At 40.3% G+C, this 17,284-nt stretch overlaps 1 protein-coding gene across 1 annotated transcript in view; it reads left to right on the top strand.

The window, feature by feature from the left end:
- Positions 1–17,284, top strand: part of PHF21B (PHD finger protein 21B) — a 208,163-nt gene that overhangs the window by 77,579 nt on the left and 113,300 nt on the right. Inside the window, exons 4-5 of the mRNA XM_024204428.1 lie at positions 2,302–2,319; positions 8,550–8,593. Of these exons, the coding sequence (XP_024060196.1) occupies positions 2,302–2,319; positions 8,550–8,593 (62 nt within the window). The remainder of the gene's footprint in view (positions 1–2,301; positions 2,320–8,549; positions 8,594–17,284) is intronic.

Genomic DNA, 17,284 nt, shown 5'->3' with positions numbered 1-17,284 from the left:
TTCAGGGTGTGGGAGGGGGCTCTGGGCTGAGGCAGAGGGTTGGTGTGTGGGAATGGGTCAGGGCTCTGGGCTGGGGCTGGGGATGAGGGTTTTGAGGTACAGAAGGGGGTCAAGGCTCTGGGCTGGGGGTGCAGGCTCTATGGTGAGGCTGGGGATGAGGGGTTTGGGGTGCAGGAAGGGGTTCCAGGCTTGGGGGGGGGGCTCAGGGCTGGGACAGGGGATTGGGGCGCAGGGTTGGGACATGGATTTACCTCGAGCAACTCTCAGTCAGCGGCGCAGCGGGGGTGCTAAGGCAGGCTTCCTGCCTGTCCTGGCACCATGGACCGTGCTTCGCCCCAGAAGCAGCCAGCAGCAGGTCCGGCTCCTAGGCGGAGGCACACCCGCAGGCACCACCACCCCTCAGGCGCAGGCCCTTTCCCGGCCAATGGGAGTGCAGAGCCGGTGCTCGGGGCAGGGGCAGCGCATGGAGCCCCATGGCACCCCCACCTAAGAGCTGGAACTGCTGCTGGCCGCTTCCGAGGCACAGCGTAGTGTCAGAACAGGGACTAGCCTGCCTTAGCCGGACAGCACCGCCGACGGGACTTTTAATGCCTTACACTCCATTCTGACCAGAGCCGCCGTGACCCATTGCCTTAGATTCCACGACTCAGTACTGGGTCGTGACCCGCAGTTTGAAAATCACTGTTCTAACAGATAAAACACAAGATGGGGTACTAGTTTGTGTCTGCTACAGACCAGCAAATAATACTAGGGAATAGAATGGTGAGCACCGGTACAAACCTAACTATAATGTGTAGAGGGGAAAAAAGCTGTGTGATCATGGGGAGCTGCTATTTGAGAGACATACGCTGAAGCTTTCATGCTATCAGTACTAAAACATTGTTGGGATTTCTAAATGTAGATAACCATTTCCTAACTCAAAAAGTGTATCGAACATGAGGTAATTTTATATTAGGCCTTGTCTTGACAGATAAATAGAAACTGATCACAGAGCTAAAAATTAATGGTAACTTAGGTACAAGTGATCATGACTTGGTCACATTTATAATTCATAAACAGAAAAAAGTCCAGAACAATGATATATATACTTGGTGCTTTAAAACAACCAGTTTAACAAAGATGAAAACAATTATGAGCCAAATAAGCTGGGAGGAAGATTTTGTCAGAAAAATGTGAATGGTAATTGGGAATTGTTTAAGAACACTTTACTAGGTGCCCCAAAAGCCACAATCGAGGAAGAAACCCATCCTGGTTAGAAAACCGACCTGGTGTAGAGGAGAATTAAAGGCACCTATAAAATATATATATATATATATATAAAACAAATGGAAGAAAGGGGAAGTTGGTAGTAATTTAATATAAATCAGAAGGTAAGAACTGTGGAAAATTGATAAGGGAAGCAAAAGTCCATAAGGAGAAATCTGTGGCCAGCAGAGTTAAGGACAATAAGAAAGTGTTTTTTAAATATGTTAGGAACAAAAAGAATCCTAACAATGGTATTCGTTCATTACTAAATGAAAATGGTAGAATTATCAATAATAATGCAGAAAACACAGAGTTGTTCAATAAATATCTGTTCCCCTCCCCTCAAATACAGAATAGAAATGATATATTCATATAATAAAATAACTCTTTCCATTCCAGTAGGATTTCAGGAGAATGTTCAACATCCGCTACTAGAGTGAGACATTTTTAAATCAGCAGGTGTAAATAACTTGCATCCAAGAGTTTTAAAAGAGTTGGCTAAGGATCTCACTGTACCTTTAGTGTTGCTTTTCAGAAAGTCTTGGAACACTAGAGAAGTTCCAGAAGACTGGAAAAAAGCTAATGTTGTGCCAATGTTTAAAAATGGTAAACAGGATGACCTAGGTAATAATAGGACTGTCAGTCTGACATCGATTCCAGGAAAGATAATGGAGCAGCTGATATGGGGTTTGATTAATTAAGAATTAAAGGAGGGTAATACAATTAAAGCCAATCAACATGGATTTATGGTAAATAGATCCTGTTAAATGAACTTGATATCTTTATTGAATGAGATTACAAGTTTGATTGACACCTTACATGATATACATTGTACAAGATTTGTTGCAATGGTCTAACAGTGGCAATATTAATTATATAAATGGCCATGTTTCAATCATACAGCATCTCATCAGGTTAAGCCCCTTTGAACTCACTGGGAATTTGCCTGAGTGTGGATTGAGTAAGAAGTAACAATGTCAGGATTTGGGCCTATTTACTTTCGTGGGAGATTGGCTTGAGTGAGGACGGAGGGCAAGTGTACACTACAAAATTCAGGCTTTGTCTACACTTACTGCTTTGTCTACACTGCCACTTACAGCACTGAAACGTTCTTCACTCAGGGGTGTGAAAAAACACCCCCCAAGCGATGCAAGTTTCTGCACTGTAAAGTGGCAGTGTAGATAGTGCTACAGCACTGGGAGCCGCGACTACACAGCACTTTAACGTCGGCTGTGTAGACATCCCCTAAGTTGACTTAAGTTACTTCAGTCATAGCCACTGCAGTAATTGATTCGGTTTTGCATGTCCACACTAACTCCTGTTGGCAGTGTGCATCTTCACCAGGGGCGCTTGCACAGATTTAACTGTCAGTGTGGGACATTGTGGGGCACTGAGAGCTGGAGCACAATCACACAGGGCTGACAGCTGGAGCCCCGCAGCTGGATGACAGCCAGAACAGTCGAATGTAAGCAATGCAGTCTCTATACCAGTGGTTCTCAACCTCTTTACCATTGTGCACCACATATGCAGCTCTCTATGTGGTATGTGGGCTGCATCCACACAGTATATACTACCTGTATGGCCCTGAGGATGTCACATGGGCTGCAGCTGTGTGCTGATTGGGCCACAAGTGGCATGCGGGCCACGGGTTGAGAACCACTGGTCTATACTGACACTGCATCAACCTAACTACATGGAGATGAAGACTTACATCAGTGGGAGCAACACTGTAGTGTAGACGCTTCCAGAGTTACGTCGACATAAGCTGCCTTATGTTGACCTCACTCTGTAGTATAGACCAGGCCTGAGTAAAGATTTCAGGACTTGGCCTTCTGCCTTTACTGGAGAACTTGCACGTGGGGAGAAAGTATCAATGAACAAAATTACTCATCAGTGAGGAATGTCTGCTCTTATGTATTACATTGCTTTAAATTATTGGGCAATTCCCCAGGGCAAGACCTGCTGTATTTGAGAAGCATTCCCTCCAGAAAACATTCAGGGTTTTTAATTTCATTAAAAGAAATACACCATGCCTGGATTATGTTTCAAGACAGCTGATTAATTAATAAATTAGATGAGTTAAAAGGAAATGAAAGTGAAAATGAAAAAAGCACTAAAATATCTGAAATTATCATACGATTAGAACACAATGAAATACATTTGCTGTCTTTATTAGCATAAAGCAAGGATGGTCAGGTTCATTATTTGCTTGAAAGATGTGAATTGCTGAAAGTTATAATGACCAGTTCTCTTACTTACTGCTGGTTTTAAACTATCAGAGTTGTCACACAGATGAATGTATAGAAGTATTGTTAAAACATCTATACAAAATGTTCCAATGGTCAGTTCAGGCAAAATTCCCATTAATGCTCCTTACTTGGGCAAAATTCCCCTTCAAATCCTTTAGCTTGAGTCAGGACTGCAGGATCAAGCATCAGAATCTTTTTGATTATTTCGTGTGGTTAGTGTGAATTAGTTTATGGAAGGCCAGTGATCGTGAACAGTGAAAGTAGGGACGTGTGTTTCTGCCTAGGTATGTGGTAGAAAACACATGTGATCTGAGGAGTCAGTGCCTCTAAATTAAGGCTGGATGTCTTTCTAAAAGAGGTGCTGTAGCTCAAAACAAAAGTTATGGGCTTAATGTGGAAATTACTGGATGAAGTTTTCTGGCCTCTGTTATGCAGGAAGTCTGACTAGATGATCACAAGTGGTCCCTCCGGACCTTGAAATCTATGCATTCATTACAGGCATTGCCCTAATCTGTGCGTCTTTCAGACCAGGATTTTGTAGTGGAGCATGTGGAGTTTTGTGTTCCTGGCAATGAGAGAGATTGTTATCACTTTTCTTTGTGAAAGTTGCTGAGATACTATAGCGATGGGGGCCAATAGGAGAACCAATGATGAGATAAAACAAGCAAGCAAAAATAGGAATTTCAAAAGTAGGAGCTGAAAACTAATGTACTGATTTTCAAAAATGCTGAGCATCCAGCTGCCAACTATGGAAAACATTAGGATCCTAACTTCAGATTCCTGTTTTTGAAAATCATGCCCTTATTAACTTAAGAGAAAACATTATACTTCCAGGTATGGGTAGAACCAGCTTTCAGTCCTTTCTGAATGTGCTAAAACCAAAACACAATATGACAGAATTTAAGAATGATGCTTTGTGAAATGCTGAAAAATGCTAGGGATTATCAAATTCCACAAAATGCATCCTATAAAGGACAATTCCTCGGAGACCTATTTAAAGAGATTAATATTCCAGCCCCTTTCATACATTCCTGCCAGAAAGTAATAACTTGAGACCTAAGCAGGTTTTAGGATTTTAACTGCAGCGGTTGCAGCAGTGCTAAGGAAACATGCACTGCTTATCTGTAAACAGTTAGATAAAAGCAAGGACAAATTTAATCCTTAACTAGTTCTGGAGTCTCTGTTTTTGTGAATACACGTTTAATATCCAGAGGTCCTAATTTAAAACCCTGGGCCAAATACTGAGCTGGTGGAAATTGGTGTAGCTCTTTAGAAGACAATGAAATTATCCTGTTTTACACCAGCCAAAGATCTGTCCCATGTTTCTATGAGTTGAGGGTTTTTTGTTTTTTTAATTTTTAACATTTTTGGATGTCTTGAGAAAAATTGAGATTTGAATCTCAAACAATACACATACTTCTGTTCAAAATCAGTAGTAAAACTTCATGAGATGTATGTGCTGGGGGTGTTGAGAAGGAATGTCAGAGAGAGAGAGAAGAAAAGACAGTTAAAATATTGAAAGATTTCGTTGTCATGTTCTTGACTTGATCCTAGGTGCTGCTATATAGAGCCTGACACATCAGAAATGTCCTAATTCTATTTTCTTTTTAAAGTCCTTGATTATGCTATAGACATTTGAATATAGTTGGTCAGTCAAGGCAGACAATATTTTGTGAAAACAGATACTGTAATGTTCTGTGAAAATGTTCATCAGACTATTGAATCCTGGTTGAAAAACTGCACGCATTTTTGTGAAAATTGGAAAACACATTTATAAAAAAACCCCAAAAGCTGTCATAATTTTTTTTAAAGTTTTTGACCAGCTGGAACCACCAAGCTGGGTTCATTCTAATGGGGTCTTAGGCTGGGAATAATGATCATTTATATTACAGTAGCACCAAGAGGCCCCAGTTGAGATCATGCACACATAGTAAGAATCCAGTCCATGTCCTGAAGACCTTACACAAGGCAGACAAAAGGTGCGAGAAAGAAAGTATAATATCTTCATTTTATACACAGGGAACTGAGGAACTGACCTTTAATCCAGATTGCACAGAAAATCTGTGGCAAAACTAGGAATTGAGCCTAGGTCTCCTGAGTTCCAGCCTTAACCACAAGACCAACTGTTCTAGCAGGGTCTTAGATGGATCATTATTCATATAGTTCCCTGTGTACAGTGTGAAATGGACCATGATAAAGATGCTTTTCTGTTCTTATTTTCTACTGGGGAAGTTAAGTGGTCTCTGAATTAATAATTGTTAAAATAAACAAAATCTTTCTGTATGTGTGACATAGAAACTGACATTCTAAACACCCATGGATCTTGACGCTCAGATCAAAATTCCAAAGACTCTCCCTATCCTGGAGCACTGCCTTTTCCCTTTGTTTTTGGAGAGGTGGTTACTGGAATGGTGACTACATTGCTGGTTTATTGCTGCTTGGAAGATCCTCTGTGTTGAACAGTTTTCATGATATATGATGATGCCTCAGGACAAAAATATCAATAAAGAGATTCTTGAAGTACAGCAGCTTGTTGGTTAGATATTCCGGGCCTGCTTCTTACCTCTGTTACACTGGTGTAAAACAGGGGTAACATGCCATTAAAATCAACAGAGTTACACTGGCACAGTACTGGTGTAATGGAGTGGAGAATCAGTACCTCACATTGGTAAGAGGGTTGCAAGTTGCTAAATTAAAAATCCTGATCCTGTGAGGTGCTGAGCATCTCCTCTATAGCATCATGTCCCCTCAATTCCCATTGGCTTTAATGGGAGTCATGGGTGCTCAGATTATCGCAGAATGCAGCTTTAAATGGGAAGTAAGTTCAGAGTTCTGATCCTTGAGTGTAGTGCCATAGGCATCCATGGAACTATTCTTGTGAAAGGGATGCAGGATTGGGCCCCAATATTTTTTAAGCTGTAGGAAAAATGTGACTGATTAGTCATGCTTTTTTTTTTTTTTGCAGCTTTTTAAATCTAAGGTCAGATTTCTAAGGAGGTGAATCTCCATTGAGAATTATTCATGAAAATAAAATAACCCCCCACCCCCATTTTCCCTCCCATAAGAAATTCCTTGTTGAAGAAACATTAAAATGTTTAGAAAGTGCATAAAATCGAACTATTGCTAGTTAAAGGGGGAGAAGAAAAGCCACCACCTTCCACTAAGGAGGCACAAGAAAAATTTGCCCTTATAAAATCTTCTGCTTTTAGGAGGCCTTTTAATGTTAATGTAATTATGAGCATTACTTTACATAAATTCATTATGTAAAGCTTGTTTGCTGAGGTTTGCTCCTACTACAGCCCCCTGCCCTTATCCCTCCTCCTCCTCCTCCAGCAAGAAAGATTCTCTGACATTGTGACAGGTTCTAGAATGAATGAATGAGAGAAAATAGAAGATATTAAGTGTAGCAGTCCACAGCACACATTAGCAAGAAGCCTGTCCTAGTGCATTATTGCCCTAATCACTGCTGCGCCAGACACTCCCATGGAAGGCATGATTTGTTGACAATCCATTTCTCCACCAGAACAAAGATGGCTGCCAGAATGCATTGTCAGGGGAATGCTTTCTTATTCCCCCTCCCCCCTTCCCCTTTCAACTCTCTCCTAAAGGATAATTGGGAGAAGAGTCAGAGAAAGGAACAGCTGGCAGGTTATACAAATGGTTTTAGGGAGGGGTGACCGAGGGGGCTGTATACTCCTTACTCACAAAATGGCAGCCTGCAAAGAGATTTACCAAACATATTCTGGCAGATGGACTTCTGCTCCCAATTACCAAAGACAGATGCATCTCTAAACAACAAATCCACAAGCGTTTGTCGTTAAGGAATTGTACTTCGGTTGTAATCGAACAAAATAGTCCTTTAAATGTCTGCCTCCTCTGTAGCCCCATTCAGATAGAACTCTGGATTTCATATATGTTGCATGGAGCTGCTTAAGACATTTGAATTTAATGGTGCAGAATGTTCCCCCCACCAAGGACTGAGTTTTAACAGATTCCTTTAAAAACTTCATTTGGAACACTGATTTCCATCTGACTTGAAAGAGGTAGCTCTGGAGTACTAGAGACTACAACTCTGCTTAACTTTAATTGTGAATCAACTTAGAGGCAGGCAAGAACTGCCTACAGTGTATTTCCACACACTTGGGTCAGCGTGTGGCATCAGGGGGGATGATTTATAGCTCACATAGTAAGACTTTTGCCTTGAGGCAAGCTGGACGTGCATCGTGTGTGCAGTCATAAGGGGGCTGAATACCAAACTTTATATATTCATCAGCTCTTTTTTATAAATGATCTCAGCAAGAGCAATCCTACCTCTTTGCACCTAATCACATCTTTTGCTTACATGGTAGCAGTCAGCACGTTATAATATTAGTATAATATTTCTTACTTCTTATTGTTAACGCTGGCGTCTGTGTTTCAGACCTCTAGTTTGGGGTTTTTTTTTCTTTTGGATTGTCTTTTTTCACCCATTCAAGATCAATGAAGTTGTTTAGAGCCATAACAGGGTGGCTTGCTCCTTTTGGGCTAGAGTCCTGGGGCAAGCCAACCCTGATTACTCAGGAAGCAAACCTTAACAGGGATAACCCGGTTCACCCATAAAGAGCAGCAGAAAGCAAGGAGGGAAATGCTCAGGGAGATCAGACGCTGCTCAGAGAGAGTAGGCTCCAGCAGAGAGTCCTGGTACTGAGACTACAGGCAGGAAAGGCCTAAGGAGACTTTATAAGACAGTAGATGCTCGGACTTAAAGTCTCCTAATTTTGAACTGTTTTTGGATGGAAATAGAGCAGAATCTGCAGAAGTAAGAAGAGAGTCCAACCAGGTAGTTCTGAGTGTGGCCTGCAAAGGCAGGGAAGTGACGCAGAGAGCAGCCTTGGGGAGAAGAGAAGCCTTGGGACTGAGTTTTTTCTTCTTCTGTGTTTTCTGTTAATAAATTAGTCCCTGGGAGAAGGAGCATTATTGGAGAAGAAAAAAAAACTCGTGTGTGGAGTTTATTTGAGGAACCAGAAGGGAAAACTGAGGTGAGGGGCTGACTGCAGGACTGCCTCAGGCCACAAGGGGGTGCCCAGAAGGAAGCCACAAATTGAAAGTCTCCAACAGCTGTGCCAGACTAGCTGTAGGAGCTCAAATCTAGGTTGTTAGCACAGCACGCAGGAATCTTGCTCTCATACTTTTGGATAAGCTGTTCACTTTGCAAGGAGGAAAGGCTTCCCTGAATTCTTTCTTTCAAGGTACTTCAAATTAAGGCCAGAAGTCATGGAAGAGATTTCTCAACTTGGAGAAAATTCTGTGTTTAAAGTAATCAGTGCATGAAATTCTATCACAGGAAGCTCTGGAACTTCAGTGTAATTCTCTGCGTGTTGGTCACCCTGGGTTTATGCTGGCTTCTGCTGGGCTAAATGTTGGCACAGGTATCAAGTGGACGGAGATCTGCCAAGGAATAGGGGTGATGCAACATAGGGCAACTGCAATCCCCCTTCTATTGGGGAGGGTGCATTGTTGGCTATGAGCAAGTTGTGGCTAGATTGGCTGAGATGCGCTGATGCACCAGCATAGCTCCGATGGCCACCCTCCATCAGTGGTTCCACCCCATCAGTGGAAACTCTGAATTAGGGTGGGGGAAAGTGCCTGCCTTTGCTTGGGTGAATGCTCTCTGGGATGAAAGGGTCTGGTTGGCACCTCTGCCTATGCCGGTGCTAATGAGTCAAGCTTAGATTTTGAGGGCAAAGAAGGTCTGGATTTGGTGTCCTAACGTGATGTTCACCTTCTCTTCTCTGGAATGCCTTCATCAGGGACTCCCTCATGGAACAAGAGGAGGACCTGGCAACATTTTGCCTGTGACTTGGAGGCTGCTTCTCCCATTTCTCTTTCTTCCCCATGAGTTCCTCTGTACTCCTCCTGGAGTTCCCTCATTTCTCTTTCTCCTCCCTAATTTCTGTGCCTCTCCCTCCTTTTCTGTGTCACAGTATCTGTTTTTGCTTTCCCTAGCTAATCCCCAGTTTCCCCAGCCCAGTTTGTTACAAGGATGACTGCTTTGCTTTTGGAGGCTCTATGGACAGTAAAAGAGAGGTAATAGTGTTTTGACAGGTACCTATGCTTGGAGACTTCATGCGCTCCCTCCCTGGATAGCTACTGAAGAGATCTGGCTACATCTTTATTCTCAGTCCAGCAAGCAAACCGTAAACATAATAATACTTAGCTCTTTGATATGTCATTGAAATATTCTGCCTGTTTTATAATAGTCTCACTCATCTCAAGACAGTGTGATAACAGAAATTAAATATGAGCCACCTTAGTTTGACAATCCACAAATCTTGTGTCCCACTCATATTGCTGAATACGATAGGCCAAATATAATTTGAGTTTGTAGATCACGATCTAGGTGTGTGCTGAAATTTGTCTTCTAGGACAAAGGGAAGGAAGCAATAATAATGAATAACAATAATACTTAACTTTTATGTTGTAGTTCTTTTCATCTTCAAAGTGCTTTGCTAACTAATTAATCAGGTTCTAAACAGAACCGTGAAAGATATGGAGACTGCCAAGTATCACAAGCATTTGATACACATGACAACAATAAGGTTTGTTGCTACTGGGATTAGTGCTGGGAAGAATGCATGACTAAGGAAATAGCTCCATGACCTTCCTTGCACTGGAAGGAATCTTGTTACAGATAAGGTGGGGGATAGCATAATTCATGTGAATAGTTGTTCACCTTTAAGACTCTCTGCTAGCTCACTAGGAGTTCCCTGCTCCTTCACATAAGGGTGCAGGGATCAAATAGATGGCTTCAAGAGCAGTGGGCATTCTGAACAAGGAGAAGAGCTTCCTATCCCTATGCCCCCAAGAGTCATAAGATATTTCCTACCATGTATGAAAAATCTTATTTCCCCGCAAAGAACATATAACCAATATCTTAATCTTTGCCTGAAAAAAAACCCCATCTGTCTAGGCTATTCAAGTGACACTTACACTTCAATGGACTATGATCACCACTGCCAGTTGCTTCCTATAGATTGTGGAAAAAGAGGTACAAAATTAGCTTTTCCACTCTCACCCCCAGTTGCCCAACATGAAATGATTTTTCAGGCCTCTGGAAGTTGAGGTAGCCCTTCAACCAAAACATCATCTCTCTCTTAGAAGACTTCATGATTACATTTCTGCTACCAAAGGACGAAAGAAAGGGGCTTTATTCTGGCTATTTCCCAATCTTCCCCACATCAAAAGGCATTTGACCCTTCTTCATACTCAGGTCACTGTCACAAGGAGGACTGTCTCTCATGTCAGGACACAGAGTCCTTCCTGCCTTTTGATCTGGAGTTAGTACTGTATGTGTTCAAAAATTGCTTAAAATATAATTATCTTTAAGATATACACAGGTTTCATATGTAATTAGCTGATCAAGAACACTGGAATGGATGTGGCATATAAATCATCTGTTTATTGCCAAGGCATTGAAATGGGCTCTAGGTTGTACATTTAAAGTCCTTAGCCAATCAAGAATAAATATTCAGTCCTTCACAAATGTTATTTGATCCAAAACATAAAATGTAAGGAAAGAAAAAGAAAGGCTGCAATCAGAAAGTGAAATTCCATACTCCTGATCTCATGTTGAAATATTAAGTAGTTGTAATCAATTTTCACACCTATCCCATACAGATAATAGTGTGTATTCATTCTAAACTTCATTTATACTGCCATTGTTATAACAAAGTCCGAATTTTAGACACTAGTGGCATGTGAGGCTCCTTGACAAAAGCCGCATGCATCCAAAGCATTGGTATTTTTTTTTCTTGCAAATTTAGCATATGCAAGTGAAGCTAAAACTTTTTTTTACTTAGTTTTTCTTTTCATGCTTATATTCACCACAGTAATGTTGATAGCTAGTGGCATGTTTTGGATTTTGTGCTGGGCTCTGAAGCCTGGCCTGCACGCACTAGTAGTACTAGTTTAACTAAATTGATTTCTAAATCAATTTATAAAATCATTGCAACCTCCTTGGGTGGGCACTCTTAAAACTGAATTAAGCTAACATGGTATTAGCTGCTCTTAAACCAGCTGAAGAGTATCCTTGCCAGGGAGCTGCACCAATTCAACTAACGTGATTTAGTAACCGATTTACTTACACTGGTGCAATTTTTATGTGTAGACAAGCCTTTGGGTTCATCATAAATTACTCACAGTCTCACTTTTCCTCGTCAGAATCCAACAGAAGATGACCTTGGTTAGGAAAATAAAACAGAACAAGCAGAGTACTGGGGAAGAGCACTCGGGGTCTGAAGATATTGAACTAGATCCTTAGATGGTGTAAATTGGTATAGCTCCTAAGCAGGTATAACTGGGATGGAGCTATGCTGATTTATGTCAGCTAAGGATCTGGCCCATTAACTCTGTTTTTATGCCAATAGCTCCACCCTGCAGAAAAAAACCTTAAAGGGTTATGAAGTGTCTACAGTCTCAGGTTCACCCTATGAGTCTGACTGATTAGTATGAATCTGAATTCAGTTTGATCAGAGCAGATTTCCAAACTTCTCATCCTCAGTCTGTCCTAACAAGAGTTGTGTCTAAACTTGTTTTAAGTTTTAAGGGGCAGGTGCAAGACATCTACACTCACTGTGTTTAGTCTTGTAGGCGCGTACACCAAAATACCCTGGACAGGGTGGGGTTTTTAGACCTTGAGAAATTCAGTATTCAAGCAAGATCACATTATACAAGCAATCTGGCAGCAGTGTTTTACATCAGCAACGAGGGAATAAGAGCAGGGTCAGACATCTAGTGTCAGCTAGCCATCACTCAAAGTTTGAAATTATACAATGTCCAATGAGACCTTCCTTTTTAAACCTTAATACAGAAGGAAGAAGGATACCTTTCCAGACACTCTCAAATGCATCATCTCAGTGATTTCTAGACTCGATAAACTATTGTACCAGATTTTCTTTAATAAGAGAGAACGTAAATCAACTGGCCATCAGCCGAACTACAAGCATCAGTATTTTATTTTAAGAAAAGGGTTAAGTAGTGCAATGACAATAGTTACATGCTTCCATCACTTATAGAAACGATTTACAAATTACAGAGATTCCATGATCTTAGTAGACTTCTCCAAGATGATTAGAGAGACAAGGTGGGTGAGGTAATATCTTTCATTGGACCAACTTTTGTTGGTGAGAGAGACAAGCTTTTCAGCTTACACAGAGCTCTTCTTCAGGTCTGGGAAATGTACTTGGAGTGTCACAGCTAAATACAAGGTGAAACAGATTATTTAGCATATTTAGTTGTGGCACTCCAAGTACATTTCCCAGACCTGAAGAAGAGCTCTGTGTAAGCTCAAAAGATTGTCTCTCTCACCAACAGAAGTTTGTCTAATAAAAGATATTAGCTCACCCACTTTCTCTCTCTCTCTAATATCTCGGGACCAACATGGCTACAACAACAGGGTGAGAAAGATCTAGTTTCCTCCTCAGGTGGATGTGGTTACAGGAGAACTCTCAGATAGTTCACAACATTTTACCAGATACAATCATTCTTAATGAAAGAACTTTTATCAATTTCAGCTTGGAATTTCTCACTTAAAAGGAGTTACTTATCTTTAAATAGAATGTACTGAAAATAGACTTGTTTTCCCAGTCTCATCTCCTTTGAGAGTTTGATCCAGATCACAAATGTCACGGTTGTCAGCGGGAGTTGTGCCATAGATTTCAGTGGGAGCTGCATTAGGCCCTTGGTTTATTGTAATACTTAGAACCAGGCTTACATGGAAAAACATGCAGTTTTTATACTGTGCTCCTGAGGCCTGTGCACTTAATAGTTTTGCCTTGAGGCAAGAATCTTTACTAAACAAGCTATGAACTGCTCTCCTATTGTCACTCATTGGAGACCACAAGAGCCAGGAATGTGGATCCTTACTTCATGTGACCTTCCAAAAAGTACAGCTGATGCGTAAATAACTCTCCTTTTTACATAAAGAAGTGGTACTGAGATTCTGACTTAACATTAGGCTCTTCAATGGGAGAACTTTTAGATACATAGACATTACACAGGTTGTCATCAAATGCAGTTTGTCTTCAGATGAGATTTATGTGAAATTGGTTCTTGCATAATGGGACTGGACATTTAACATCTTTCTTGTTCAGATCTTGCAGATGTTCACTTCTGTAGCCTAAATGTAGAACAGGTTTGTTTGTTTGTTTTATTTTTTCCCCTCTTGGGAGGAAAATCTTTGTGTTAAGACTAATTTTACATAAAACATCTTTAGTGTCAGGACTTAATAGAACTAGTAAATCACCATCTAATATAATAATATCCTAGGATAGTTAGTAAAATTGTCAGAAAATTAAGTAAGCTCTGGTCTTGCAAAGTCCCTGCAGAGCACATATAACACGAAAGGCCGACTAATAAAAATGCTTGTTTGGCTAGTAATTTTTCAAAGCATTAATACTGTAGCTAGTGTGTTGTGACTTCCACCTTTAGCGCCCTGAGTTATTTTAACTCTGAGAACACATTGTAAATAAGTTATAAATGTGAGCATGTTCATGAGGATCTTTGTTTCCCTTCGTTAAAATGAAAAATTCCACATAATTAAGAGCCTGACTTCTATTGCTAAGGAGGAATAATGGTTAAAGGTGGATATGAAAAATGACAGAGTATATAAACAAGGACACGTACTTTGAGATAAATCTTATGTTCAAATCTATCCTTTTCAGCTCCCACCTAAAGTCGTATCACACTTCTATAGAAGGCTGCATCATTCTCTCTGAAAAGCAGGTAATATGATGCACAAACCAAACCAAATCTCATTAACCATTATAATTTCCTTTGGAGGTATGTAGTTTGCATTTCCTTGGTAAAGAGCATTAGCTGTCAGGCTTTTTAAATGCCTTATGATAAAAGTGCCAGTTGCAGACAAGTCAGTCCACTCTCCTTTTTTCTCAATATGCATCACTGTTATGGGTGCTAACACATTTTTAATTAGATGTTCAGATTTAACTACAGGAAATTAAAGTGTGTAGCTTTTGGAGATTTTAGGGAGGAAAAAAAAGGAGGTTAAATTGGAGTGCTATTGCATTTCTGCCTTTTTTTATTATCTACACAAAATACTAAAGGCCAATGTTGAGATTTTTAAAGCATTACAGGCAACTGAGCCCCATATTTTAAGGCAGCGAGGCGGAACTAGGAATAGCATTTTAAAAATTATTTCAGAAATTTTTTACAAGAGGTTTAAAGTACAACAATGCTAATTTTGAGCCTCAGAGGTAAATAATCCTGGGCAGGGTACTCAGATAGTATAAACTGACATAGCTCCTTTGAAGTCAGTGGAGCTACACCATTTACTCCAGCTGAGGATCTGGCCCTCATTTTCTAATAGAGGACGTGTTTGTGCTCCCACTGCTGTTAATAGGAGTTTTGCTCTCGAGTTGAATGGGAATGGAATCGGGCTGTAATTCACATGCTGATCTCTCTAAGTACACAGTCTGAAATCAGTTTTATTTTAACTACCATTATATCTACAGTAGGAAAACTACTACAGAATTCAGTTCAGCTGGTGCTCTCTTTTTAGTGTGGGGGTGGAAGTTACCTGAAAAATTGTTTCTGGTCAGTGAGCAAGAGATGAGATGAGATCTGAATAGGGCTTTGTGCAATTAATTATCTTTTCTGACCATTTGCGTTAATCAGGAGAGCAATATACTCGCATAATTTATCTCTAACTGAGCTTTAAAGAGTTATGTGTACTCCAAGTCAGAGTGGTTGAGCCAAATGATCCAGTGCTGTGTCTTCAGTGCAGTTATGCTTTTAATTGAATGAAGAATTTGTACATTGCTGTTTCACATTACTGTATGTATCATATCTTTTTTTAGTAAACTTTGTACATAGCCTCTTACTGGCTCTGCCACTGACTTCTTATTTGACCTTAGGCAAGTCACTTTGGGCCTGATCATGTGGGAAGTTTATGTAAGCTGCTGAGTTCCCTCAACTCTTATCCACTGCAGTGGGAGTTAGATTGCTTAGTGGTTTGCAAACGTTACTCATTACCTTACAGAATCAGGCCCTCGATTGTTCCTTGCCCAGTTTCTTTATCTGCAATACAGAAATATTAATTATAATAAATTAATACTTCTAATGGGGTATTGTGAGACATAATTCATTAATATTTGTGAAACACTTTGAAATACTAGGAAGAAAATCACCATAATAGCGTAAAGTTTGTTATCGTTGTTTTATTATCATTTTGTTATCATTGGTACTTCCTATGAACCACACATAACCAGACCATCAAGGTTTTAAGATAATATAGTGGTGCTTCTAGCTTTATTTGTTAAATTGGGTATTGACAAAGGGCATGAATCTAATTTATATTAAGGCCCATATACCACTGTGGCAGTAAAGAAGCCTTACAGTAGGCATAAATATACTGTAAGGCCCCTTTATACTGTTAGAGTGGTGCAAATGGCCTTAGTATAAATGAGAATTCAGGCCAAAGAAGCCATGTGCAAGTTCCAAGAAATGCATTTGAGACAGGTGGCTCACTCTTCAGGGAGGAAAGGGCAGGAGATAGGAATTCTCAAAGCCCATCTAAGTGACACCTGGGTAAGCAGTATACGCTGCAACACTTTACTATGTAGAAGCCCTGCTGCTTTACTGCCATACTTATTGCCTCCAGTCATGTCCCACTGGGTTTCAGTATGCAGGGGCCTTTATCGGGGCAGAACAAAGGATGACAGGAAAAGGGAAAGGAAAGGCAAGGAAGAAGAGGCATATATCAGGAAGAGACAAAGCAGTTTAAATGTTGAACAGTGGCATTCATGAGGCACAGAGGTTACAATTGGTGAGCAGCAAGCAGAACTCCACACAGCATAATGTGCAATCAAGGTGCCCGGTGAAAAATCAAGCTTTCTTGCGGAGAGATTTGTCATAATTATTTCTAAAGAATGGCTTTAAACAACTTTGTATTTGTTTTGGGGTTGGTTTTTTTCTGCAATCTCTGTGCTCGCTTTGTTTGAGTGAGATGGAATATGTTATTCTGTATTTTTATGAGTGTCATAATCACAGGGGAGAAATAGGATATGTTGAAAAGGTAATTCTCTCTTTGATGGGATCTTAGGGACAAAACTAAATTATAATTATGAGTATAATGATTATTATTATTAGAGTGTGTGGGAAAATGGGGAGGGAGATGCTGAACATTTTCACCATTTTTTCACTAAAATTTTGAAAAGTTTTTGAACATTTTCAACTAACTCTCTCTTACTATTCCCAGACAAAAAGTATGTTAAGATGGATTTAAGTTAGAGTATATGTATGAATACTTTGAGGTAAAAATCATCACAAGGATGTTGTAATTATCCCCAAACAAGCATTATAAATCCAGGAAATTCAGAGTTCAGGTTAACCTTTAAAAAGTTCCAATCAAGTTAAGGTTATTTGGGTGCCTTAACTGTGCATTTCCATAATTTAACTCCTCCCTACAGTGACATCATGCTGTAATGCTATAGTCATGCATAATAATAATTGCAGTGTTACATTAGATTAAACTGAATTTTAAAGACACATTAGATTTTTTTTCCAGGCCCCCTCCCGCCCATTGGTGTCACTATAGGACAGAGTTACAGTTGTCTGAGTGCTGCTGTATGGTTCATGCTGTTGACTGCAAGTTGAATGGTTCACAAAACGGTCACCATCCATGACTGGATTAAGGATGAGGCCCCTGACTTTACATATATAATGGGGACTCAGTGGGTGAGGCTGCAACTCCAGTATGCACTCACGCACTGGGTACTACATTCAGCATGAACTGA

The sequence above is a fragment of the Terrapene carolina genome, unplaced genomic scaffold (assembly GCF_002925995.2).
Source record: "Terrapene carolina triunguis isolate 2854851 unplaced genomic scaffold, T_m_triunguis-2.0 Scaffold112, whole genome shotgun sequence".
Classification (NCBI taxonomy): Eukaryota; Metazoa; Chordata; order Testudines; family Emydidae; genus Terrapene; species Terrapene triunguis.
This window is presented reverse-complemented; position numbering and strand designations above follow the sequence as displayed.